This window comes from Gekko japonicus, unplaced genomic scaffold (assembly GCF_001447785.1).
Source record: "Gekko japonicus isolate JY-2015 unplaced genomic scaffold, Gekko_japonicus_V1.1 scaffold360, whole genome shotgun sequence".
Lineage (NCBI taxonomy): Eukaryota > Metazoa > Chordata > Lepidosauria > Squamata > Gekkonidae > Gekko > Gekko japonicus.
Genome location: NW_015172015.1, coordinates 553495 through 577041, shown reverse-complemented (window position 1 = coordinate 577041; position 23547 = coordinate 553495). Strand labels below are relative to the sequence as shown.

The 23547-nt window shown below is 43.7% G+C and overlaps 1 protein-coding gene across 1 annotated transcript in view; it reads left to right on the top strand.

Annotated features, from left to right (window-relative positions):
• The window catches only part of FASN (fatty acid synthase), a 60501-nt gene extending 42111 nt beyond the window's left edge, over positions 1-18390 (top strand). Inside the window, 17 exon segments of the mRNA XM_015420388.1 lie at positions 3-33; positions 36-84; positions 86-180; positions 3991-4110; positions 4343-4465; positions 5844-6067; positions 7365-7566; positions 8679-8830; positions 9538-9629; positions 9746-9897; positions 10131-10373; positions 12383-12571; positions 13551-13772; positions 15269-15489; positions 15934-16032; positions 16121-16372; positions 16817-18390. Coding sequence (XP_015275874.1) covers positions 3-33; positions 36-84; positions 86-180; positions 3991-4110; positions 4343-4465; positions 5844-6067; positions 7365-7566; positions 8679-8830; positions 9538-9629; positions 9746-9897; positions 10131-10373; positions 12383-12571; positions 13551-13772; positions 15269-15489; positions 15934-16032; positions 16121-16372; positions 16817-16954 — 2604 coding nt within the window. The 3' untranslated portion in view covers positions 16955-18390.
• The last annotated feature ends 5157 nt before the right edge of the window (positions 18391-23547 follow it).

Genomic DNA, 23547 nt, shown 5'->3' with positions numbered 1-23547 from the left:
GTACTCTAGAAGAAGCAGCTTCGGTACCTGTGGTATATGCCACTGCTTACTATGCCTTGGTGATTCGAGGTGGCATGAAGAAGGGTGAAAGTGTGCTCATTCATTCAGGCTCAGGTGGTGTGGGCCAAGCAGCCATTTCTGTTGCCCTTAGTATGGGTTGCCGTGTCTTCACTACTGTTGGTAAGTAGCAACAGCCTTTTTCTAGTTACCTTGGTCCAAAGGTTTCTGTGCTAACAATTTTTATTTTTGTTTTATGCCAGTATTTATAATCCTAACACTAACACTCAAAATCTAAGATCATAATAAGGCACATTGTGTTTAGATACAGTTTGCCCCTACAAAGGGGCAGCGGGATCTCCGTAGGGAGCAGAGACTCACAGGATCCTCGATCCTTTCCAGTCTGGCTTCCGCCCTGGCCGTGGGACGGAGGCAGCTCTGGTCGCCCTTACGGATGACCTCCGTAGACATCTGGACCGGGGCAGATCGGCGCTGCTGTTATTACTTGATCTGACAGCAGCGTTCGACACGGTCTATTATGATCTACTGACCTTGCCGGCGTAGGAGTTCAGGGGACTGCCTTGAAATGGTTTTCCTCCTTTCTCCATGGTTGGGGACCGATGGTGGCGCTGGGCAAGAGGACCTCCCTGCGATAACCACTGGAATGTGGAGTGCTGCAGGGGGCGATCCTCTTGCCAATGCTATTTAACATCTATATGTGCCCCCCTGCCCAGTTGGTCTGGAGGTATGGGCTGGGTTGCCATCAATACGCAGATGACACCCAGCTCTATCTGTTATTGGAAGGCCATCCATCCTCTGCCCCTGATAAGCACCTGCTAACAGCGACGCCTATGCGGGCTCACGTTTGGCAGGTCCTCCGCCAATTGCATCGGTTACCAGTAGAGTTCTGGATCTGCTTCAAGGTGTTGGTAATAACCTTTAAAGCCTTACATGGCCTGGGACCAACATATCTGAAGGACCGCCTCTTCGCGTATATGCCCTGAAGAGCATTATGTTCTAAGGATCAACACCACCTGGTAGTCCCTGGCCCCAAAGATGTCCATCTTGCCTCGACCAGGGCCAGGGCTTTTTCCACCCTGGCCCCTGCCTGGTGAAACATGCTCCCCATTGAGATCAGGGCCCTGCAGGATTTATTTCAGTTCCGCAGGGCCTGCAAGATGGAGCTGTTCTGCCAGGCCTTCGGCTGAGGCAACGGATGCCCATATATGGCCTCCCTGAGGTGGTTGTCACTCTGTTAACAACTACTGGCTATTGCCAGGAACCTCCCACAACCAGGGGATTTTTGTTGTTGTTATTAGCTGTGACCACCATTTTTAATATTTATGAAGATGTTTTAAATGTTAATGTCCTGGAGCTGCTGCTGTCTTTGGCCCAGTAAATGGGGACTCCTCTGGCCTCCACTTCTGCCTCTGTGCCAGAGTCAGTGTTTGTTTTCAAAACATTGGCAAACAGTTGGCTTCCGGTTTTTGGCAACTTGCAAGTGGGTGCGCTCCATTGTTGCTTTGATGTGAGCGGCCCGCAAACGTGCCAATGGGGAGGGGTCCGAGTTGATCTTGGACCCCCGCGACCCTTTGTAGGAGGGTTGCAGCCTGGGGTGCGAGAGGTGCCTCTCCCAAGGCGGAATGCAGAGGGATTGAGGTGCCTCTTTGCCCCGATAGGTCCTTGCGGCACAGAGCCAGCAATGGCACCTAGAGGCACACACTGGACCGAGCATGCAAGGGGTCCTCCAGGACCGATCATCCCTACTGCTTAAACAAATGCAAGTAAGAAGGGGAGTAAAGTTACCATTTAGCAAGTTGCCATCTGAACGTTGGGAGTAAAGCCGCCCCAAAGCCCCAAATGAGCGGAAGGGGGGGAGAATCCCCACATCCAAAGAACTGAGTTAAAATCGGGAGGCGGGGGCGGCTTGAAAAGAGCGGATGTTGACGGAGAGCGGTGCGGATTAGCTAGAAAGCGATATTTTCAGACTTTAAGAGACTTTTCAATGATGCAGCGCTCTGAGAAAATGGTGGTGAAAGTGAAACTTACAGGAGCAGCCAGCACATCGTCTCCGGCTTTTAAACCAGAAGCAGCTATAGACTTCTCCAGAATGATTGCTGCAGCCTTGCACCCTCTAGTGGACCAGATGCTTAACCAGAAATTTGACACGTTGCACAAGGAACTTCAAGAAACTTCAGCAAAAACAGAGAAGATAACCAAGAAGCTGAAGAAAGTTGATCTTAAGTCCAAGGAGTTTGGACAAAGATTGGAGGAGGTGGAAAAGGATACAATCTCTGAGAATCATCAACTGTTACTTCTCCAAATGGAAAAATCAGCATATGTGCTGAGATTTCAGAACATTCCAGAGCAGAAAGGAGAGGACTGAAGGAGATTTTAAGTAAGGAGCTGGCCCTCGTGGAAGCTTAACAGTGGAGGTGTTACAAAGTGACATGGATATGATATATCGTACATATCCAGAATATATAAAGAAAAATAAGCTTCCCGGGGAAATATTTGTCAAATTCTCAAAAAGGTCAACAAGAGACTTGATTCTGAAAGCGACAAGCGGAAATGTTTTGAAAATCCAAGGAGAACAAGTCAAAACCTTAACAGACATTCCATTTGAGATCAGAAAAAGAAGACAATACAGAGACTTGGCATTGTTTTTGCAAAAGCATAACACCCCTTACAGATGGATTACACCGGAAGGCTTTATCTTCAACTTCAACAGAAAGAAAGAAAAGATTGACTCTGTTCTTAAAGCAAAAAAATTTCTTGAGCAACAACAATGGACCTGAGAAATTGGAGGACAATAAAGATGCAGAAAAAGAAGACGACGAAAATGAAAAAAGTTCTAAGAACTCCTCGTCGGCTGAATCCTTAGACTCTGAAGCAGAATTAGGGGCTATGGCTCCTAAGCCTCCTAAAAATAAAAGGGAGTTTGAAAATAAACATAAGGGAAGAAAATAAGTATAATAATGTAACTCTGACTGTCTGATACCTATTATTAATCAATAACTTTAAGCTAAGAAGCATACACTTTAGTCAAATCTGTTTTTGAATGCTCGCTTTATTCTCTACAATTTTATTGCAATAACTCTCATGTATTACCATTTTGATATTAGGGAAACATCGATTAATTCAAAATATGTATTAATGATCTCTTGTTACTCATAGTTTTAGGTTGTTCCCTTCCCCCGACCTCATAGAGGTTTAGTTTAGAAAATGCAATGAAAAAATTAACAGTTATGTGCACCTTGAGCATAAATGCTTTATTTTGGAAAAATTAAAATGGAGGGAATGAATGATGTACACAAATGTAAATAATTTCTACATTGAACCCATTGTAAAAGGTACTTAGTGTGTTTGTTTCAGCTCCTCAGGGGGGTCGTTGTTTGTCCAGTTTGACCAAGAGCTCCAATGTGCACAGTACTGATGGGCCAGTTCTTGTATCAGTAATTAAGCTGCCCCCCCTTCCAGCACAGCAATGCACAACATTGATCACAAAGCTACCTGCCCTTTTGTCAGTCGATCAGAAAGCTGTCTTTCTGTTCACAGCACTAATTGGCTGACTCTTGTGTCAGTCACAAAACAACCACTACCTGTCTGTGTGCAGTTATTTTTATAAAAATTGATCATATAACAACATACTGTTTGTGGGGAACAACAATCTTCTGAGACATTGTGGGGAGAATAGGAATGGACTTAGGGTCCAGACTGGAAAGTGCACCTGTGTCTTTATAGAAACAAATGCAGGAAGAAGCAAAACTTTTTGCAGCCAAAATCCTGTACTTGCTCCTATTTAGAGGTACAGCTGTAGGTTGCCTAAGACTGGATCTCTCTTTCCAGAACTTTTACTCCTGGTTACTTTCAGATATCATTCACCGGAGCTTTACTTCAGTGACATAGCAGTTATTCCTGTTCAGTATATATCTCTGAGGAGGGAAGAACCAAGAATTTTGCTAACATATAATGCTTTTTTACTCTTTTCAGGCTCTAAAGAGAAACGTGACTATCTCCAAGCCAGATTCCCCCAACTTGATGCAAATAGCTTTGCCAGTTCTAGAAATACTTCCTTTGAGCAACATGTACTGAGAGTCACCAATGGTACAGGTGAGTGCAATGGGCAGAGTCCAGCAAGAGCAAAGTGGCCACAGAGGTTAAGAAGACTGAATTAAGGGTTAGAATTAGAATTGGGAGTGTGTACGGAAGAGATGGGGCAATGTAAGTCCTGCACCAGAATGATTGTGTCTGTATTTTTATCCTGCCCCTCCTCCAGTGAGTTCAGGGCAGGGCCCATGGTTCTAATCTCTTGTTGAACTATTGTTGTTGGTCCTCCTTGTAGGTGTTGATCTGGTGTTAAACTCCCTGTCAGAAGAGAAACTCCAGGCAAGTCTGCGTTGCCTTGCTCGACATGGGCGCTTCTTGGAAATCGGCAAATATGATCTGTCCAACAATACACCTCTTGGTGAGATTTAGCTTTACTTCTTTAGTTTGAGTAGTAATACACTAATTAAATTTTCTGTGTTTAGTTTCATAGTTACTTGCATACAGATTTGCCTTATAAAATATTCAAAATGTCAAAACTGCATGATGGGTTTAGAAAAGTTGTGGGGGGACATGCTTTAGGAAGAGAGAACTAACAACTTAATTTGTACATTTAGTAAGTGGCGAGATAATATATTTTGTAGGTTACACATTTTTTTGCTTTTTCTAGAGTTATGAGAACCCTTGTTCTTTCACAGCTAGATAGGATGGCAATGGTTTGGATCCCACCAGAAGTTCTGAGGATAGAAAGGGGTGGTCACTGATTTCCCCTCTCCTGCAGCAGACTGCTCCCCCAGCTGTTCTCCAAACCAGTATGTGCTAAGTCTGTTGAAATCCATGAAGGAGCAAACTCAACGTTTTTCTCGTTTGGAGTTAAGAATGTCAGAACATCAAAAGAAAAAGAACGTGACGATTTGCAAAACGAGTTGTACTCTTTTAAGCCCATTGACTTCAATGGATTCAGAAGGGTATAACTCCATTTAGCATTGCACTCTTTGCTACTACATTGCAGTAGGTCTTCAGGAGATTAGATTTACTAAGCTGTGAAATGCTGACTTGGGGAGGTCACTGACAATGCCATCCCTTGTTTAATTCAAAACTAGTTTGAGCAGAGCTTTCCAAAATCCTTCTGTAGGGAAGGAGAGACAAAGAGAAAGAAAGAAGATGAGTGAATGGTCTGGGGGCCAAAGGACACATCACATTTATTTATTTATTTATTCGATTTATACCCCACCCTCCCCACTAAAGCAGGCTCAGGGCGGCTTACATTCAAAGTTAAAACACATAAAACAAAGCAATTATAGAACAATCATAAAGTGCTAGTGACAGTAATAATATTGCATAGTGATGGCAGAAGCATAATAACAGATCACGGTGGAATAGTCATAGTCGAATACAATCAGTGTTGATGTTCATCTTATCTTAATCCATTTATGCCAGCTGGCACAGGCTGGTGGTGGTAATTCCAGGGGGACAGGGCCTTGCCACAGTTCAGTTATTAGATGCGGCTCCTTGATTAAAGGCCTGGTGGAAGAGCTCTGTCTTGCAGACCCTGCGGAACTATAGAAGGTCCCGTAGGGCCCTGATGTCTTCTGGGAGCTTGTTTCACTAGTGTGGGGCCGCCACTGAGAAGGCCCTGGCCCTGGTTGTGGCCAGCCTGGCATCTTTGGGACCATGGAGGGCCAGTCGATTTTGAGATCCTGAACGCAGTGCTCTTTGGGGAACATGTGGGGAAAGGCGATCGTAAAGTGAGTCTACACATGAGCATAGAATTCTTCTAACTGTTTTGCATCTTCTAGGAATGTCCCTTTTCCTGAAGAATGTGGCTTTCCATGGGATCCTTTTAGATGCCATTTTTGAAGAGGGAAACAAAGACTGGGAAATTGTGTCAGACTTGCTAACAAAGGGCATAAAAAATGGTGTGGTAAAACCTCTGCGGACTACAGTCTTCAACAGGGAAGAGGTAGAAGCTGCCTTCAGATATATGGCACAAGGAAAACACATTGGAAAAGTCATGATTAAGGTATGACTGACTGTATTTATTATTCAAACATGCTATGTGTATGAATGCATGGAACAGCTATGAGCAGTGAAAGTAATACCTGGCTTTCCAGAGGAAAGAGGGGGAGGGAGGGATTTCAGTTACTGCTGCTAGTATTGGGTATAATATGCTGAAGTCTGGAGGTAACATACAGCATTGTTTTCACTGAAAATACCTGGAAATCAGTGGAGAAACCACCAGAAGCTGTATTTAAGCACTTTCAAGGCACAATAGTTGCAACAGGGATGAGTATGATTACTTAAATGTATGTAGGCTAAGCCTTAATGCCTGGCCTTTTCAAGTACGGCATAGTGGTTCTAGTATCAGACTAGTATCTGGGCGATCCAGGTTTGAGTCCCCACTTCACCATGGAAGCTTGCTGGCTTACCTGAGGGCCATTCGTACACTCTCAGCCTAACCTACCTCACAGAATTGTTGTGAGGATTAAATAGAAGAGAATGATGTAAGCCACTTTTGGGGCCCCTTGAGGAGAAAGGTAGGAAATAAATGAAAGAAATAAAAAAACTTTGTTTCTATCGGTTTGGCAGGGGAAAAAAGGGTTATTGTGGACCCAGATGAATCATTTATTAGCTGGATCCTCTTTTATTTGTTTCCTTTCGCTTCTTGCAGAAAGCTGCAGCTTGAATTTGTGAAATTGCACCTATTTCAGTAAGGCCAGAATGTGTCATTGAAGATTGCCAGTCCTCGTCTGGCAACCGCTGGAAGACTGGGGGTGGGGGGTGGCAAAGACTCACCAAACCTGCATCCTGCAACCCAATGACATCACTTCCAGCTGCATAATCAGTTACTTGGCTAGAATTGGTGTAATGTGATGCCATTATGCCTCCTCTCATTGAGCATTGGTACAGGGCCAAGGCAAAGCAGGAGGTTGCTGCCCAAAGTGACTTGACATTTCTTTTTCGATATTCCAGTTGTATTTCAGAAAGGAAAAACTTAAGAGTGACAGATAGCCAACATGCATAAGGGGGGGGGGGGTGTAGCACAGGAAGGGAAAATAAGAAACATGCCCACAAGGACCAAAACAGTGTTTCTGGCATGGCAAGAAAGCCACAAGGGCCCTCAGTTTGCAGGACCTGAGCAAGGCTGTTAGGGGCAGAATGTTTTGGAGGACATCGATCCCTAGGGTTGCCATAAGTCAGAAGTGATTTGGCAGCACTTAACACATACATACACAGAACTCACTGCTATATAAACACAGAGTGTGATTTAAGTTTAAGTGCTACCTTACTCGGTGAGTTATCTGTACTATTATTTTTAGGTCAATGAAGAAGAAAAGAAATCTCCTGCAAAGGGTGCAAAGTTACCCCAGCTCCCAGCCATCTCTCGAACGTCTTGCCCGCCAAATAAATCATATATCATCACAGGAGGCCTTGGGGGATTTGGGCTCGAACTGGTGCAATGGCTAGTTGAAAGAGGAGCAAAAAAGTTTGTGCTGACTTCTCGTTCTGGCATCCGAACTGGTAAGCTGAATATAAAATGGGGCTCAAACTGTAAGGGGCGAGGGGGGGATCTGTGGACAAATCTGCGTATCACTTCTAAAAGATAAATCACAGTCCTGCGAGCATAGGGGTTTATCTCTAGGGGGCCCCCCCCAACAAACCCACAGTTTCACTGATCAAAGTCCACCTTCTCCAGTGCCGGTCTTCTCCCCCCCTCCCCCCGGCTAATAATAGCTGGGTGGAGATGGGTTTCAGTTGGCAGAATTGCACAGAGGGAATTATTAAACCTTTGAATCTTGTCCTTAACTGCAACTTGAAATGCAGCCCCTGTAGATGAAATTTACTTTTAAAAATCGCTGGGCAGGTCCTTTCACGGATTTCCCAGCATCTTGTCTGATTTCGTTCTGTGATGAGACTGTGCCCCTTTGCTGTGCCTCAGAATTGTGGGCTCAGCTTTTAATTTTTTTGCCCAGTAAAAACTGAATTTTATCTAAGTTAAGGTGGGGGAAACTTGAGATGGAATAGTGAAGCACATAAGTTTGGCATCTGCTAAAGAAAATTAACCAGATGTCAAGGTGTTGGAGTAATGGCACATATTCATCACCACTCAATAAAAGGATTGGGTTTTTAAGGAAAGCGGGGGTGGGGGAGGGTAAGATTATGGCCAGGAAGAGGTATAGTGGGCAGTATCTTACCACTCTCTGTGCAGATAGTATAATTTCCCCACATTACTCTGCATGGCTGCAGCTCTTCCTGATTCCTGGAAAGATCAGTCCTACAGTCGTGAGATCCATGTGGAGCAACAGCTGGGTGGGCTAGAGGGGCTGAAGTAAGGAAGGGCAAGGAATTGAAATTGATCCTCCTTCCTCAAGCACAGCTCTGCTGAAGGAAAGTGTCAATTTCATCCCTTTGTAGCTGCAAATTTGGTAGCTGCAGAACAGATTCCTGCTATATTTGTTTAAATACTGTTTTCATCTCCAGATAATGAAAGAGTGAACAGATGCCTGGAAAGTCTCTTTAGATTTTTTCTTATCTCTGTAAAAAAAAAAAAAAAAAAGGAAAAGAAGGAAGAGCTGAAAGTTCATCGTGACAAGTATATCCACCGTCTGATTTTATACTCTCTTTCTTTGCAGGTTACCAGGCTAAACGAGTCCAAGAATGGAAGCACTTGGGAGTCCAAGTTCTGGTGTCAACCACTGATGTTGTGACTCTTAAGGGGGCACAAGCCTTAATACAAGAAGCTTCTCAGCTTGGGCCAGTTGGGGGCATCTTCAACTTGGCTATGGTGAGTGACCAAAGGTGACTGTGGTGGGTTCTTCCACTGTTAACCTGAGTCATGTTAACCAATGGTTGCTGAATTAGCTTTCTTTGTTCAGGACAGGCCTAGAAAGTGAAAGCTGTTGTCCTTTCTGCCCAGTTCTTTTAATGATCCTTGGGCAACAGTATTTTTAAAGGGGGGTGTAGGTTGTTATGTTATACCTTATCAGTGTGTGTATCAAACACATAGAAGTGGTAGCCATCAAATGAACCCTAACCCTAGATCTTGTGGCCAACAGACAATCTGGAGACTGGAGGGAAGTGGTCTGTGCCATCTGTGGTAGGCTCTAAGGAGACTATTGTATTTTCATGCAGTAAGCTTTATAAAACTCCAGTGAATGAGAGGAACGTAGGTACTTCTCAGCATCTAGAAATACTAGTTCATGTTTAAATGGTATCTTGACTAGACTTCTTACATGCAGTCTTTGTGTGTGTGTGTATATATAAATTACATTTTATATACTACATCCTAAAGGGTAGGGACCAGTCTTAATCAGTGACATCTTCTAAATCTCATTCACTTCAGTGAACTTAAAGGATATAACTCTGTTTAGGATTGCACTGTTAGGCCATAGTTCAGTTGAAATCTTTTCCCACATTGTTTAAAATGGAAGTAAGATACATATTCTGAATTGAATAGGTGGGAATTTATGAAAAAAAAATTGTTTCCAATAGGTCTTGAAAGATGCTATGTTGGAAAATCAGACTCCAGAACTTTTCCAGGAAGTTAACAGACCCAAGTATACCGGCACACTTAATTTGGACCAGTAAGTGCAACGTGAAGCATGAATATCAGCTGCTGTTTTCAAAATGATGCCTGCCTCCATCAGCGTCAAGCAAAACAAGTTAACAAGTTATTTTCCCCTGTGTTGTTCTGCTCTAGGGTAACCCGTCAAAAGTGCCCAGACCTGGACTACTTTGTAGCTTTCTCTTCAGTAAGCTGTGGAAGAGGAAATGCAGGGCAGACCAACTACGGTTTTGCCAACTCTACCATGGAGCGCATCTGTGAACAGCGACGGCATGATGGGCTTCCAGGTAATGTCACAGTGGCCCTATAGGGGAATCCGTTTTCCAAAGAAATGAATGAAAATAAATTTACATAGGATTAATCACATGCTTCCTGCCACCTTATGTGCACCACAATATCACTGGGCTCATAACCAGTAATGTATTTGGACTGTTTTGTTCTTCTTGTTTTCCAATGAAACACCCTATTTCGACTGCCATATACTGTATTAACAGCCTCCATGCATTCTCTCCTTTCCTAGGCTTGGCTGTACAGTGGGGCGCTATTGGTGATGTTGGTATAGTCTTGGAGACAATGGGCAGTAATGATATTGTGGTTGGTGGAACTCTGCCCCAGAGGATCAGCTCCTGTTTGGAAGTTCTGGATCATTTCCTCAACCAGCCTCACCCTGTCATGTCTAGTTTTGTCCTGGCAGAGAAAATGTTGTCAAGAAGCGAGGGGGGTAGCCAGAGGGACCTTGTAGAAGCTGTTGCTCACATTCTTGGTAAGTATCTCTGTGGATAACTAGATATATTAAAGATGCGATGTTAAGTCTTTATTAAGAATCTATAGTATTTTGAGTCAACAGCTATTCTGAAGGGAGGTGAATAAAGAGTCTCAGCTGCCCCATGTATTTGCACTGGATTTTGTTCAGAGTGGCTGCTACTTTATACAGATCAGAAAGCATTTATTGTACTGTGTTTATTATACTACATAGTGATAGTCTGTTTGATGATGACCCTAAACGCCTTCTGTGTCTGTGCATAAATCTCACATATGTACATATAAAATACAGAGCATTCTGCTGTGGCAGCTTCCACTAGTCAAGCTTCTGGAATACTAGCAAGGACGTTGTCCATTCCAAAGAGGAAAACTCTTGGTAATTTGTGTATGTTCACTTAAACTGTGCAGATTTGTACCCATCCTTTAAACATAGATGCTTTTTAAAACAAGAAACAGCTAGCAAACTATCTTAGTCAGTCTTGTATTGTTGTTGTTGTTGTTGTTAAAAGTTCGTTTAAACATAATAAGTTAGCCTTTGGGTGCAGTTGTACCCACCATTCTTCAGATAAAAGAAGGTACTTCTTCACACAATGCATAGTTTATTTGTGGAACTTGCTGCTACAGGATATGGTGATGACCATGCCTTTAAAGCTTAGATGACTTTAAAAGAGATGTAAACAAATTGATAGAGAATTAGTTCATCAGTGGGTATTAGCTATGATGGCTATTTGCAACTTCCATGTCCTGATGCAGTTTGAACACCAGTTGTCAAGGGATAACAACAGGGAAAGATTTGACCTCTGTGCTCCTGCTTGTGGGCCTCTTGGTTGCCACTGTGGAAAATGGGATGCTGGACTAAAGGGACTCTCTTCCTATCTTTATTCCATTTTTTGCTGTTGCTCCATAATTACATTATACTGTTTGCAGTGAATCTTGTCCTGATATAATTACACCTCCTAATAATAATAAAAGTAGACATGGAATTCTCTTACTCATTGGAGATCACTTCCAAGAAGTACAAAGCGTTTGAGAAACTGCCAGGCACAGGAGTTAGTATGGAAGATGGATCTAAGTCGCAAGTGGAGAAATCTGGGTGTGATACAGCAAGCAGGATTAGATGTGGGAGAACATGATGTCATAGGTGTGCACAGAATTATCTTGAAGGATGTTAAAGGTGTGAACCTCTTCCCTGCTTCCATCTTTGTGATTCTGCCTTGACCAGTCTATTAATGTTACCCATCTTCATCTGTGTTTCAATGGGTAACATTAATAGACTGATCAAGGCAGAATCAGGGTGGCAAGAAGGAGGAGAACACTGCCATTATAGATTACCACCAGAGGATAAGAATAGGCTTGGAACTCCTGGGGTGGAGATCAGAAAGGGAAAGTCTTAACAAAGATCTGAATGTGGGAAAGGAATGAGAACAGTTGTTGAAATAGTGCAAGAAGTGAAAGCTTTTAATTGACTAAATATTATCACTTGGCTTCTTCAAACTGATTAATTGCTTTACCTTTTTTTGCCTATTCTTTTTACCCCTTCTCTTTCTTTACTAGTCACAGATTAGGGCTAGCCAATTCTTTTTTGTTAGTACATATGCTCTTGCTCTGCAAGGTTTATTTCTATCTCTGTTGTATCATGCATTAAGTTGCACAGGACAATAGGCTATACAGCATAGTCTTTGTGATCCTTCTATATCTTGTCCTACTTTCTTTTCAGTTGTATGGATCTGTAGCTATCTCAGTTATGACTCTTTCACCAAGCCTTAATACATTCTTTTAAACTGGGGTCAGCTCGTGTTCATGCTATAACAATTAAACAAATGCTTGTATACAAAATTTAAAAAAATGTTTAGGAGGTATTTAGAAATTTGGCCAAAGATAACAAAACAGTTCTTCTATGGCCTGCAGTACTGCACTAAAGATGATTAAACCAAATGTGTGAAGATGAGCCTCACCCGAAAAGATGCCGTGCCTAAAGGGTTTACTGAAGTTTATATTTCTTTTCCTCAGGTGTTCGTGATGTGAACAGCCTGAATGCTGACACCTCACTGGCTGATCTGGGTTTGGATTCCTTAATGGGAGTGGAAGTACGCCAAACTCTGGAAAGGGACTACGATATTGTCATGGCAATGAGAGACGTTAGATTGCTTACCATTAACAGACTGCGGGAACTTTCTTCCAAGCCTGGGGCCACAGATGGTAAGTTTGCCTATCCACTTGGCTTCTGGCACACGATTTTTTTGTAGTTAGTGAGGAAATAGGGACTGACATGTGCAGGCATCCTAGGCCCTTGCTATAGATGAGAAACTGGTGGCGCAAAACTTGTTCTTGGGTTGTGTATAGGGTTAGGGTGTAGCCTCAGTAGTGCATGACAGTCCCTCTTGCCCAATGAAGTTTATAGCATGGACCACCAATGATTACACTGTGCCTCACTTTTTCTTTATTCATTTACTGCTGCTGGAAATGGAGCCAGCCCCACGCAGCAGGGAGATCAGAACATCAGGCAGAGATTGCTGGATGTCCCAAATCAAACTGGGAATCAGGGAAATATATGTTACTGCAATGTTTCTTTCTGTATGCTCATTCCAGTGCTCTGCATCCAAATCCCATCCTGAACCTCCTTTGTAGTAGCCAAGTCAATAGGTTTGGACACTGCCAGCTTTTCCTAAGGAACTACATGCCCTATCTTTTCTTTTCTTTTGCTTTTTGCACCATGGTGCACCAGGAAGTTTTCTTTCACTTCTGGTACACCACCAACTTAAGCAATCACCCTGTGCCCATGGCTGTGACTTATATTCTCTCTCAGATTCCAAAGGTTATTTGCCTAGAGGTCACTGCTTTCAGATATAGTTTAGTAAGACAAAAGCCCTAAACTAGTTTGTAGTTCTCTTTTGGCTTGATTTTTTTTTTTTTTGCGCCGTCAAGTCACAGCTAACTGAAGGCAGCCCCTGTGGGGTTTTCAAGGCAGATGACGTTTAGAGGTGGTTTGCCATTGCCTGCCTCCGTGTCACAACCCTGGTATTCCTTGGTGGTCTCCCATCCAAATTCTAATTAGGGCTGACCCTGCTTAGCTTCCAAAATCAAGCTAGCTTGGGCTATCCTGGTCAGGGCTGGCTTGCTCTGCTACCCAGAAAAGGGCATTAACTGTTCTTTCTTTATTATTGGTTTTGTGTTTTAGCATTGACACATGAAACAAAATGTAGTCAGGCCGAGCATCCCCAGTTGGACTTGAACACCCTGTTGGTTAATCCAGAAGGACCAACCGTTGTGCGACTCAATGAGGTGCAGAGCAAAGAGTCTCCTCTCTTCCTCATCCACCCCATAGAAGGATCTCTGACAGTTTTCAATACGCTTGCTTCCAAGCTCTGCATACCCAGCTATGGCCTTCAGTGCACCAAAGGTAAGCTCTCTCCCTCTACGTTTACTGTGTTGTTCTAACTCACAGTATGTTACTATCAGTGTAGCCTGAACCAGTTAGGTCTTTCGCTGTGTTCCATGTTTCTAGAGATGAGCAGATTTTATTCATGTACATAAATACATACATACATGAGGAAGAATCCAACCCTGAAGGAAAAGTATGTGGTAGTAATTCACTGCTGGAGTACAAAAGTCCCTTTAGGACAAACAAACAACAACTAAGCATTAGTTCAGAACAAAAGACAACAACATGGTACAGACATAAGAACGAAGGGAGAGGCTGGCACTAACCGTAGTGTTGCCAGCTCTGGGTTGGGGGGTACCTGGAGATTTGGGGGGGGTGGAGCCTGGGGAGGGGAGGGACCCTCAGCAGAGTACGATGCCATAGAGTCCACCAATGCTCCCTCTAAGCTGTGGAGTCTTGTGAGCAACAATTCAACTTTGTGAGCTACTGGCATTAAAGCTGTGAGTGAGCGATTTGGCTACTGCATAAATCAGTTTGCTCTGGAGCCATCCGTCCTGAGCTGAGACAAAAGTGTGTGAGCTGGAGGCTTAAGAACTGTGAGCTAGCTCACACTAACTCAGCTTAGAGGGAGCACTGGAGTCCACCCTCTGAAGCAGCCATTTTCTCCAGGTTACCTGATCTTGGTTGTCTGGAGATCAATCGTAATAGCATGAGAGGCTGGCAACCATGATAGGTGATTATGAACCTTCCTCCCAGAGTGTTCTTTGAATTCTTGTTTGGTGTTTTCAATTGCTGGTCATGTTGCTTATACAAACAATGTGAGCTATAGGAAGGGGGTCACCACTTCTCTTTTAAAAGTAACCGGACATTTTCCTGCAGGTTGTTGACTATAAATGTTTGTCTTTTTTAATAACGTTTTTGAAAACCCACACCTGCTAGAAGTCTTGAAATACCCTTTTTTATATGGTACAAAACAGTTTATTGCAAGCTTGGCACATTACAACAAAATGCTTTGACCTCCATGGGCATCTTTAGACACTCGCATGGCAGCTACTGTGCAGTTATTTATAGCTCAGAATTCTGGTGCTAGAAAAAATCTAGTGCAGATTTTGTTTTAAATGTCAAGACTCTTTTAATTTTTTTAAAAAACACGAATACTCAGCACTCTTTATTTTATAAAAGATTGTTAATTAATGTGGGAAGCTGTTGCTGATGATTCAAACATATCCAAGGTCTGAACTGAATGTACACATTCATTCTTGTCCTTCCTATATAGCAGTCTAGTGCCTGTTCCACTGTTCCAGGATATGCATTATGCAAATTCTACAGATTTTTAAACATAGATGCTATTTCGCAACTGTCGATGTATGAACACTTGTTTAATTTATTTCCATTCTAGATTTTGGAGGTTCTGGTAGCAGAACTTGAATTTTAGCACAGAATTGTAGACTTTTGTTGGTCATGATCATCACAGCTAGACATTTCATCTATCTATCTTTGCTTCCTATCTCTAGATGCTCCTCTGGACAGTATTCAAAGCCTGGCGTCCTACTATATTGACTGTATTAAGCAGGTGCAGCCAGAAGGCCCCTATCGGATTTCTGGATACTCCTTTGGTGCCTGTGTAGCCTTTGAAATATGTTGTCAGCTCCAAGCCCAACAGAATCCTTCCCATTCACTCAACAGCCTCTTCCTGTTTGATGGTTCTCACTCCTATGTAGCAGCACACACTCAGGTAAAGCTGATTTAAGGTGACTCCAACTACGTCAAAAAGTCAACATTACCATATAGGAGCAGCATGCAACCTGCTAGATTGAAATGCATGTGCACACACATTTTCATTGCATGTGCAAATGACAATCAACATGTGAGTTGCACGCGTTTCGCTGTACAACCAGTTTCTGCCATGTACACTTAAAGCCTAATTTACCGAAACTTTGCAACGTAATTTTTCATTCAAAGAGCAGTGTGCCTGATTTACACATTTGTGTTCTGTGCCAAATCAAGGCAATAGTCTCATTTTTTTCCAAACCTTCCATATGTGGGTTAATAGTTTTTTCTGCCTTCCAGGTGGTGGGTTTGTTTTTTTTAGTACTCCCAGTTGTGGAGCTAAGACTTCTGTCATATGTCTAAAATTCAGTCAGTGGAAGTAATCTTTATGATCCATCCTCTCCTTCAGAGCTACAGAGCCAAGCTAACCCCAGGAAATGAGGCAGAAACGGAGACTGAAGCACTGTGTGCCTTTGTTCAGCAGTTCACTGGCATGGAATACAATAAGGTAACATTCTTTTGCCCACAACAGTTTCCTTCTAGAAACTGCACTAGAACTTGTAGTGAAGCTTTTTTCCTCTTTATGTTGTTTGCAGTTGCTGGAGGTTCTTCTGCCCCTGCCTGATCTGGAGGCTCGTGTAAATGCTACTGTGGACCTGATAACTCAGAGCTATAAAGACATCAGCCGTGAGGCGCTCACCTTTGCTGCTGCTTCTTTTTACTACAAACTGAAAGCAGGAGATGAGTATATACCAGACAACAAGTATCATGGCAATGTGGTACTACTGAAAGCAAAGACCCACAGCGAGTACGGAGAAGGTCTTGGGGGAGACTACAATCTTTCAGAGGTTAGTCCAAGAAGGAACTCTTATTAACAGATGAAAGAACAACAAACTTGTCTTATGAATGTGGCTTTCATGTAGTTCTTCACCCACTACCCGTCGTCCCCTTAAAGCGGCACAGGATGCATGCCACTGCCAATTCTGCAACTGTTTTCCCTGGCCTTTTGAGAAACAGCAGCAGTAAAAGATCTAGTTTGCCAGATTATGGGAATGATTCTGTTAGTTTGGAATAGGGAGAAGAGAAGAGGAAAGGAGTTACAGGCCTAGTTTTGATATGTTGTTTTCATTTGGAGTTATTGGGGGGGGGGGGGTAGGAAGCAGAAGCTAAAAGGACTTTAAGCTCTCCTTCTTCTCTGGTGAACATGACTCCTGACTGGAAAAACAGAAAGGATATGAAACTAAATTTTGTATTTAATATTAATCTTCTGTGTCTCTTTCTGCCTTCTGCAGGTCTGTGATGGAAAAGTATTTGTCCATGTTGTTGAAGGGGACCACCGCACCTGTCTGGAGGGAGAGGGTGTTGAGTCAATTATTGGGATCATCCACAGTTCACTAGCAGAGCCTCGGGACAGTGTTCGAGAGGGCTAGACACTTCAGAATTTCTACTGTCCCTGGCAGAGAGAATTCAAAGCTAACCCTTCTGATGATCGTCTTGAGACACTCTTCTTGTAACCCACCATACCATCTGCTCTGCAATCAAGTCTTGGAAGTCCTGCTGACCAGTGCACCTCTCTGTCGCTCTCACTCCCCAGTGCATTGACATTACTGTTTCATTGTTGCACGGACCTGCATCGAGGGCAACAATTTACATGACAAAACACCCTTTTAGGAGCAGACTCTTTTTTCCCCTTACTTGTGCTGTGTGTTGTCTTGTATTGTACTGTTGTCTAGCAGTATTCCAAAGGATAAATTAAACTAACCAAGCCCAGTGAGCATGGAGGGAGGCTGCAGCTGATTTTGGAGACACTATTCTGTCTGTGAAGAGTCAGTCTGTAGCAATATCAGAAGGTTAATTCCAATGAGGCTTTTTTTGTAACTATTATTTTTAATTTGAAATATACTAGATATTTATTGCTTTGTTATGTAGCTAGAGGCTCACACTTTTAATTTAGCTTTGATTAAAAAAAAATAGGAAGAATACTCCATTGCAGAGTATTTTTTTCTGCCAGATGAAGTTGCCTCTTTTTTTATTTTTAAAACCAAAATTCGTCATTAGAGCCATGTTCTCACACGAGGTGGCAAGTAGATTCCAAGTATCCCTTTTCTCTGCAGAGGGACTGCTTCTGCCTTGTTGCCTGCCAGACCCTGATGGAAGGAGATGGTAGTTGTGTGACTCACTTCATGTGAAATTCTTAGCAGAGGCGGGGGTCAAAATGTTACGTACTTCCCGCATCTATGTGGGGAGTACACATGCAAGGCTTGTGCTGGTTTCTGCATTGCCCCATCTAACTGCTTTCAAAAGAGCTTCTTCTTGCCCACGTTTGCAACTTGAAGGATTCTCTGTGAGTCGGATCCATGTGGCTTCTTGTTGACAAGAACCTGATTTGATCCTCCCAACTGAATTGTTTCTCTTCCCCCACCCACAAGGCCTGGTTTATCAGTATATGCCTAAAGCCCCGATATGTTTAAACAAAAACAACAGCTTGGAAGTCCAATAAGCCTCTTCTTGCCTCCTCTTTGTTGGATATGTTTGTAGGAGAATCAGGGCATCCTTGCTGCGCCAATGATGCAGAGGAAGCATGTGGCGCAACCAGTATCAAGTACGGGGGTTGCTGTTACTCCCCAAAAGGCTTTAAGATCCAGCTTCCCTACTGGATGGTGTTGCCAGTATTGGGCTTTAGAGACAGCAAACACATGCCGTACTTGCTGGGAGCTGGTTGGCTGGGCCACCCTCTGTGGACAAGCAGCTGGATGACTGGTTTTAGTTTGTAATTTTAAGGAACTTTTTGTGAAATTTTGCAATGTAAAATTAAAACATTTCCAGTTCAGTTCTCTTCTGTTTTTCATTTTTACATTTCTTTGGGGGGGGGGGGGAGTTCTGGAGTGTCCTTTCTTCTGTGGCTCTCCTAGATTAATTAAATGCAACTTAAACTCTGTGTTGGCTTTTGTCTATTATTTCTGTATTCCTTACTTCAATATTTCTTATTGTGGAGGAAACAGGCTTCTTCTAGATACTGTGATTCAGAGGCTGCAAACAGCTGTTTTGGCAGGTACTTTGGGTTATGGCCAGAGTTCCCTCTAAGCGGTGGAGTCTTGTGAGCAAAAATTCTACTTTGTGAGCTACTCGCATTAAAGTTGTGAGTGAGTGAGTTGGCTACTGCATAAATTATTTTGCTCTGGAGCCATCCTTCCTGAGCTAAGACGAAAATGCATGTGCTGGAGGCTAAAAAAATATGAGCTAGCTCACACTAACTCAGCATAGAGGGAACATTGGTTATGGCTTCTTGCTTTGGTGTTTCCATCTGGTAGAATCAAGTCTTAAGCCATGTGACTGGCAATGCAATCTGAAACAGAGTGACGTGCTTTTAAACTCATTGATGTCAATGGACTCCAGGTGTCACTCTATTTAGGATTGCACTATGGGAATTTTAAATCCTCCTCCTTGTTCTGGTTTCCTTTGTAGTTTAAAAGCTCACTGATTATCTGCTTTTTCTTCCCCCATCTGCTGAATGGAGCAAACACTGTCCACCACACACACACACAAAAATTGTGGAAACTGTCAAGAGCCAGTTTGGTGTAGTGGTTAAGCAAGCGGACTCTAATCTGGGAGAACTGGGTTTGATTCCCCACTCCTCCACTTGCAGCTGCTGGATGACCTTGGGCAAGCCATAGTTCTGTCAGTGGTGTTCTTGAAACGAGCAGTTTCTGTCAGAGCTCTCTCAGCCCCACCTACCTCACAGGGTGTCTGTTGTGGGGAGGGGAAGGGAAAGGAGTTTGTAAGCCACTCTGAGACTCCAAGTGATGGGTGGGGTATAAATCCAATCTCTTCTTCGATGTAGAACATAAAAATTCATATTTTTTTATTTACTTGTAGTGCCCCTTTCTCAATGAGACAAGGTGATTACACAAGTAAAAACAATGCAATACACTATTACAAAGTGTAGTTATGCAATTAAAACAATGTCAATAAAAATATAAAAGTGGGGTATAAATGAAATAAATAAACAATGCAATGAAACTGGCCTGGAAGGTTAAGAACACCACACTCCAAACTGTATAGAATAATGCAGTGAACTGCCAATGAGCTCTCTCACTCATGCCATGTTTTGTTGTTGTTCACACAGGATAGAATACGGTCTTCCTCATTGGCCCATTCAACACCAATCACTGTTAAGCCTGGCATTTGATTATGACTTTGACCTGGCATCTCATTTCTGAAAAGAGGAGCTCCTACCAACACAAACTGAACACATATCTCTGAATTGGGGTTCATGCAGAAACCTTCCATAAGGTTTCAAAACCTATAATAATAATAATCTTTCCATTTATTAATCGCTCAATCCATGCAGAGCTGCCGGCTCTGAGCGATGTACAGTTACTCATGAATATCACATGGGACTAACAATGCTTGGGGGTAAGGGAAGACAACATATATCAATTAAATCACACACGTTTTTATCGTAGTCAACGGAGATAGTCAGCAGCAGGTCCAGGCGTGTTCCATTCCTTCCTTCGGCGACGCTTGATGTCGTCAGCGTTGTCTCAGTCGCAGCGCACCACTGCCACCGTCTGGCCGAGTGGCCTATTGCAGGCTATTTCTTGCAGCGTAGTTCTTTTTCCAGCTTGCGGATCTTAAGCGCAGACCATCCGATTGGCTAACACAACCCCCCCCGGGGGGGGGGGTTGTGTGCCCACCCTCTCTAAGGAGTGGTACCCAATTTATCTACTCGCCGAAGCTTTCAAACCGCTGGGTGGACGGCGACCTAGTTTCCAGTGTCCCCAGCTTGGTGGTATAATTATGACCAAGGGCAGTGAGACCTAACTATAGCAGAGATAGTAGGAATCTGTGCATAAAAAGGGAAAGGCTGGGAGCATGCACAACCCCCACAGCTGGCTCCCGATTCTGTAAATCCAGTAATGGCCACTCTGACCTTGCATCTGCATTTGTTATTAGTTGTTTTTGTTTTTTGTTCTTAGATGAGACATTTTTGCAGGAATCCAATGAAAGGTGCAATGCACTTTTATTTGGAGAACTATACTGGTTTTTCAATAAATATTCAGGCTTCTGGTTTAACAACAGAATATGAAAAAGACATTGGTAGTTAGGTATTTGTAAAAGAAGGGTGACGGTTTTGCAGTCCAGGAGTAACTAATTTTACCTCGTCCAATTTATAGTATTACCAACTGCTGAATGGAGTCTTCTTAAATATATTGTTAAATAGAGCCTGTATTGCATATTGGCTACCAGTTCTGTTGGATTTTACAGGTCCATTAAACAGCTAACACCTCATAATAATTTTGGTTTGCGTATGTATATATCAGACTGAATGTATGTATTCTATCTCCATTCTTCAAGAAGTCCATTTTAATCACCTTGTACTCTCTTCTCCCTCCCCTCAGAGACCCCTATACCAAATACTAGCCTAACTGGTCCAGCAGCAAGTTCTTCAGAAATTTGCAAAAATCTTAACCATTTTCACACTTCTAGATCAGAAGTGGATTTCGAAACAGTGGTTGTGAAAAGGCATCAAGAAAGGCAAACATAACCACATAAGAATATAAGAGAAGCCATGTCGGATCATGCCAATGATCCCTCCAGTCCAACACTCTATCACACAGTGGCCAAAAACCAGGCGCCATCAGGAGGTCTACTATCGGTGCCAGACTCCAGAAGCCCTCCTACTATTGCCCAACAAGCACCAACACTTACTGGTCAGCAAGGAGCATGAAGTGGAACCTTTCCAGCCGCCATAACTCACAGGTGCTCTGAATGCAGCATAATACTGTTTGAAGTGTCCCCCCATATCTGCGCCTGCTGCCTGCTGATGATCAGAACAGTTGTAGCTCTCCATATTGAGCTAGGTATGTACTTGACCTTGGGATTTAGCCAACATCTGAAGAAATGAATTTAACAGTTTGAAGACCTATATTGGGGGGTGGGGGTGGCGAAGTGGGATACACCAGTACCCAGATGGGTGCTGATCCTGGTCACATCCAAGTCCTCTTCCCCGGCATTTGCAAGCAGCTTCCCAGGACTACCTGCATGTACAAGAATTAAGAGCTGGATGAAAATCCAAGGCAGAAACATAGAGTAACATGACACAGAGAGAAAGATTTCCGATTGTGGGATTGTGTCAACTCACCGACATCTGATGGCGTGGAGCTTAGTATGCCTGCAGGGCTTACCATCTCCAGGTCATATATGAACAGTTCTTCAGAACCTAAAGCATCATCGAGGCAGGGTTGAGGTGCCCCAGTATGGAACTGGAGTTCCATGCTCCTCACAAGGCACCTGGGTGTAATGCTGGGGTCGCCTTTAAAATACGGTGGAGCTCGCTGAAGTACGGACAGCTCGCAGGTGAATTACCAGATTGCCTGTTATGTGCCACTGTCTTCTTGTAATCTTGGCATAGGGACTTAAGATTTAGTGCGGCACTCCACCACAGATCTGTAGTACCTGTAGAGAGCCAGTTTGGTGTAGTGGTTAAGTGTGCGGACTCTAATCTGGGAGAACCGGGTTTGATTCCCCACTCCTCCACTTGCACCTGTTGATGTGACCTTGGGTCAGACACAAGCTCTGGCACAGCTAGCTATCCTTGAAAAAGAGCAGTTTGTGTCAGAGTTCTCTCAGCCCCACCCACCTCACAGGGTGTCTGTTGTGGGGAGGGGAAGGGAAAGGAGTTTGTAAGCCGCTCTGAGACTCCAAGTGAAGGGCGGGGTATAAATCCAATCTCCTCTTCTTCTTCTTCTTCTTCTTATGCCCCTTCAATGCCATCTCCTCAGAAATCATTTCAAAAATGTCTATGTTCCTGTGAGAAGACCCCAATGCCTCCTACACCTTCTATTCCCCCCACAGGGAGAAGAGATCCAGCGACTCCCACTCGCATCAGGACACTCCACATCCACTGCTTCTGTGCTTGCTACTGGATGCCATTTTGTACAGCTCTAGCAAGGCAGAAACAAAGACGGGAAGGGGATTTCACTAATAATGGCACTACAGTGATGCCTCTTGCCTCCTGTTCTTCACTGGAGCAATGCCTTTGAAGTTGCCACCAACAGACAACTGGATGCTATTAACTGACAGAAATGATTGGGCTGTTGGAGAACACTGGGTGAATCTTGAGGTGCCCCAGTATGGTGTAGTGGGTGCCCCAGAGGGTAGGGCCTGCAATCAGCCCCAGGGAAACAGACCTTGCTTAATGAACAACACACCAAACAAAAGACCAAAACAGATCCAGGCAAAACACCACTATCCAGCAAGCTACGAGCACCCACTCACCCTCAAACTCCTGTCTTCTTACAAAGCAACCTCCGTTAATGCCCCCTAGTAGTTTAGCAGTTTAGGAGGGGGGGGGCACTCACTTTCCCAGCAGCTCTCTCCTGGGCTCTTTCTCCCAGCACAGCTGACTTAGTTCTCAAACACAAACTGGTTTTACTAGGCCCTTCAAGTACAACCATGTATTAGGAGGCATGCCTATGTCACATGCCTATGTCACATAATTCTCTCTCCTCCAATGATCTGTAATATTTACTAATAATACATTTCTAATTAGGGGAGGTGCCATGGCTCAGGGGGGCATCTCCAGTTAAAAGGACCTGGCAGGAGGTGATGTGAACCTTGATGGGCCAAGGGTGTGATTCAGTGTAAGTGTATCGTTCTGATTGCTTTTCGATACAATTATAAAATTAAGCCACAACAAGCAGTCACCTGGTACTCAGTTAAAAGAGGCCTAGGTGAATAAATTAGTTTCCTAAACAGCAATCCTAAGAACACTTTCCTGAGAGTGAACCTCAGAACCCCCCCAAGAGCACTGCGATCGGGGAGTCTCGACCTCCTTGAGGTTCCAGGCCCCCGGGACATTAAGCTTGCCCTAACCAAGGCCAGGGCTTTTTCGGTGGCGGCTCCTACCTGGTGGAATGAGCTCCCGGCGGAGATCCGGGCCCTGCGGGACCTTGTACAGTTCCGCAGGGCCTGCAAGACGGAGCTCTTCCGCCAGGCTTTCGAGTAGGAGCCGCCGCCG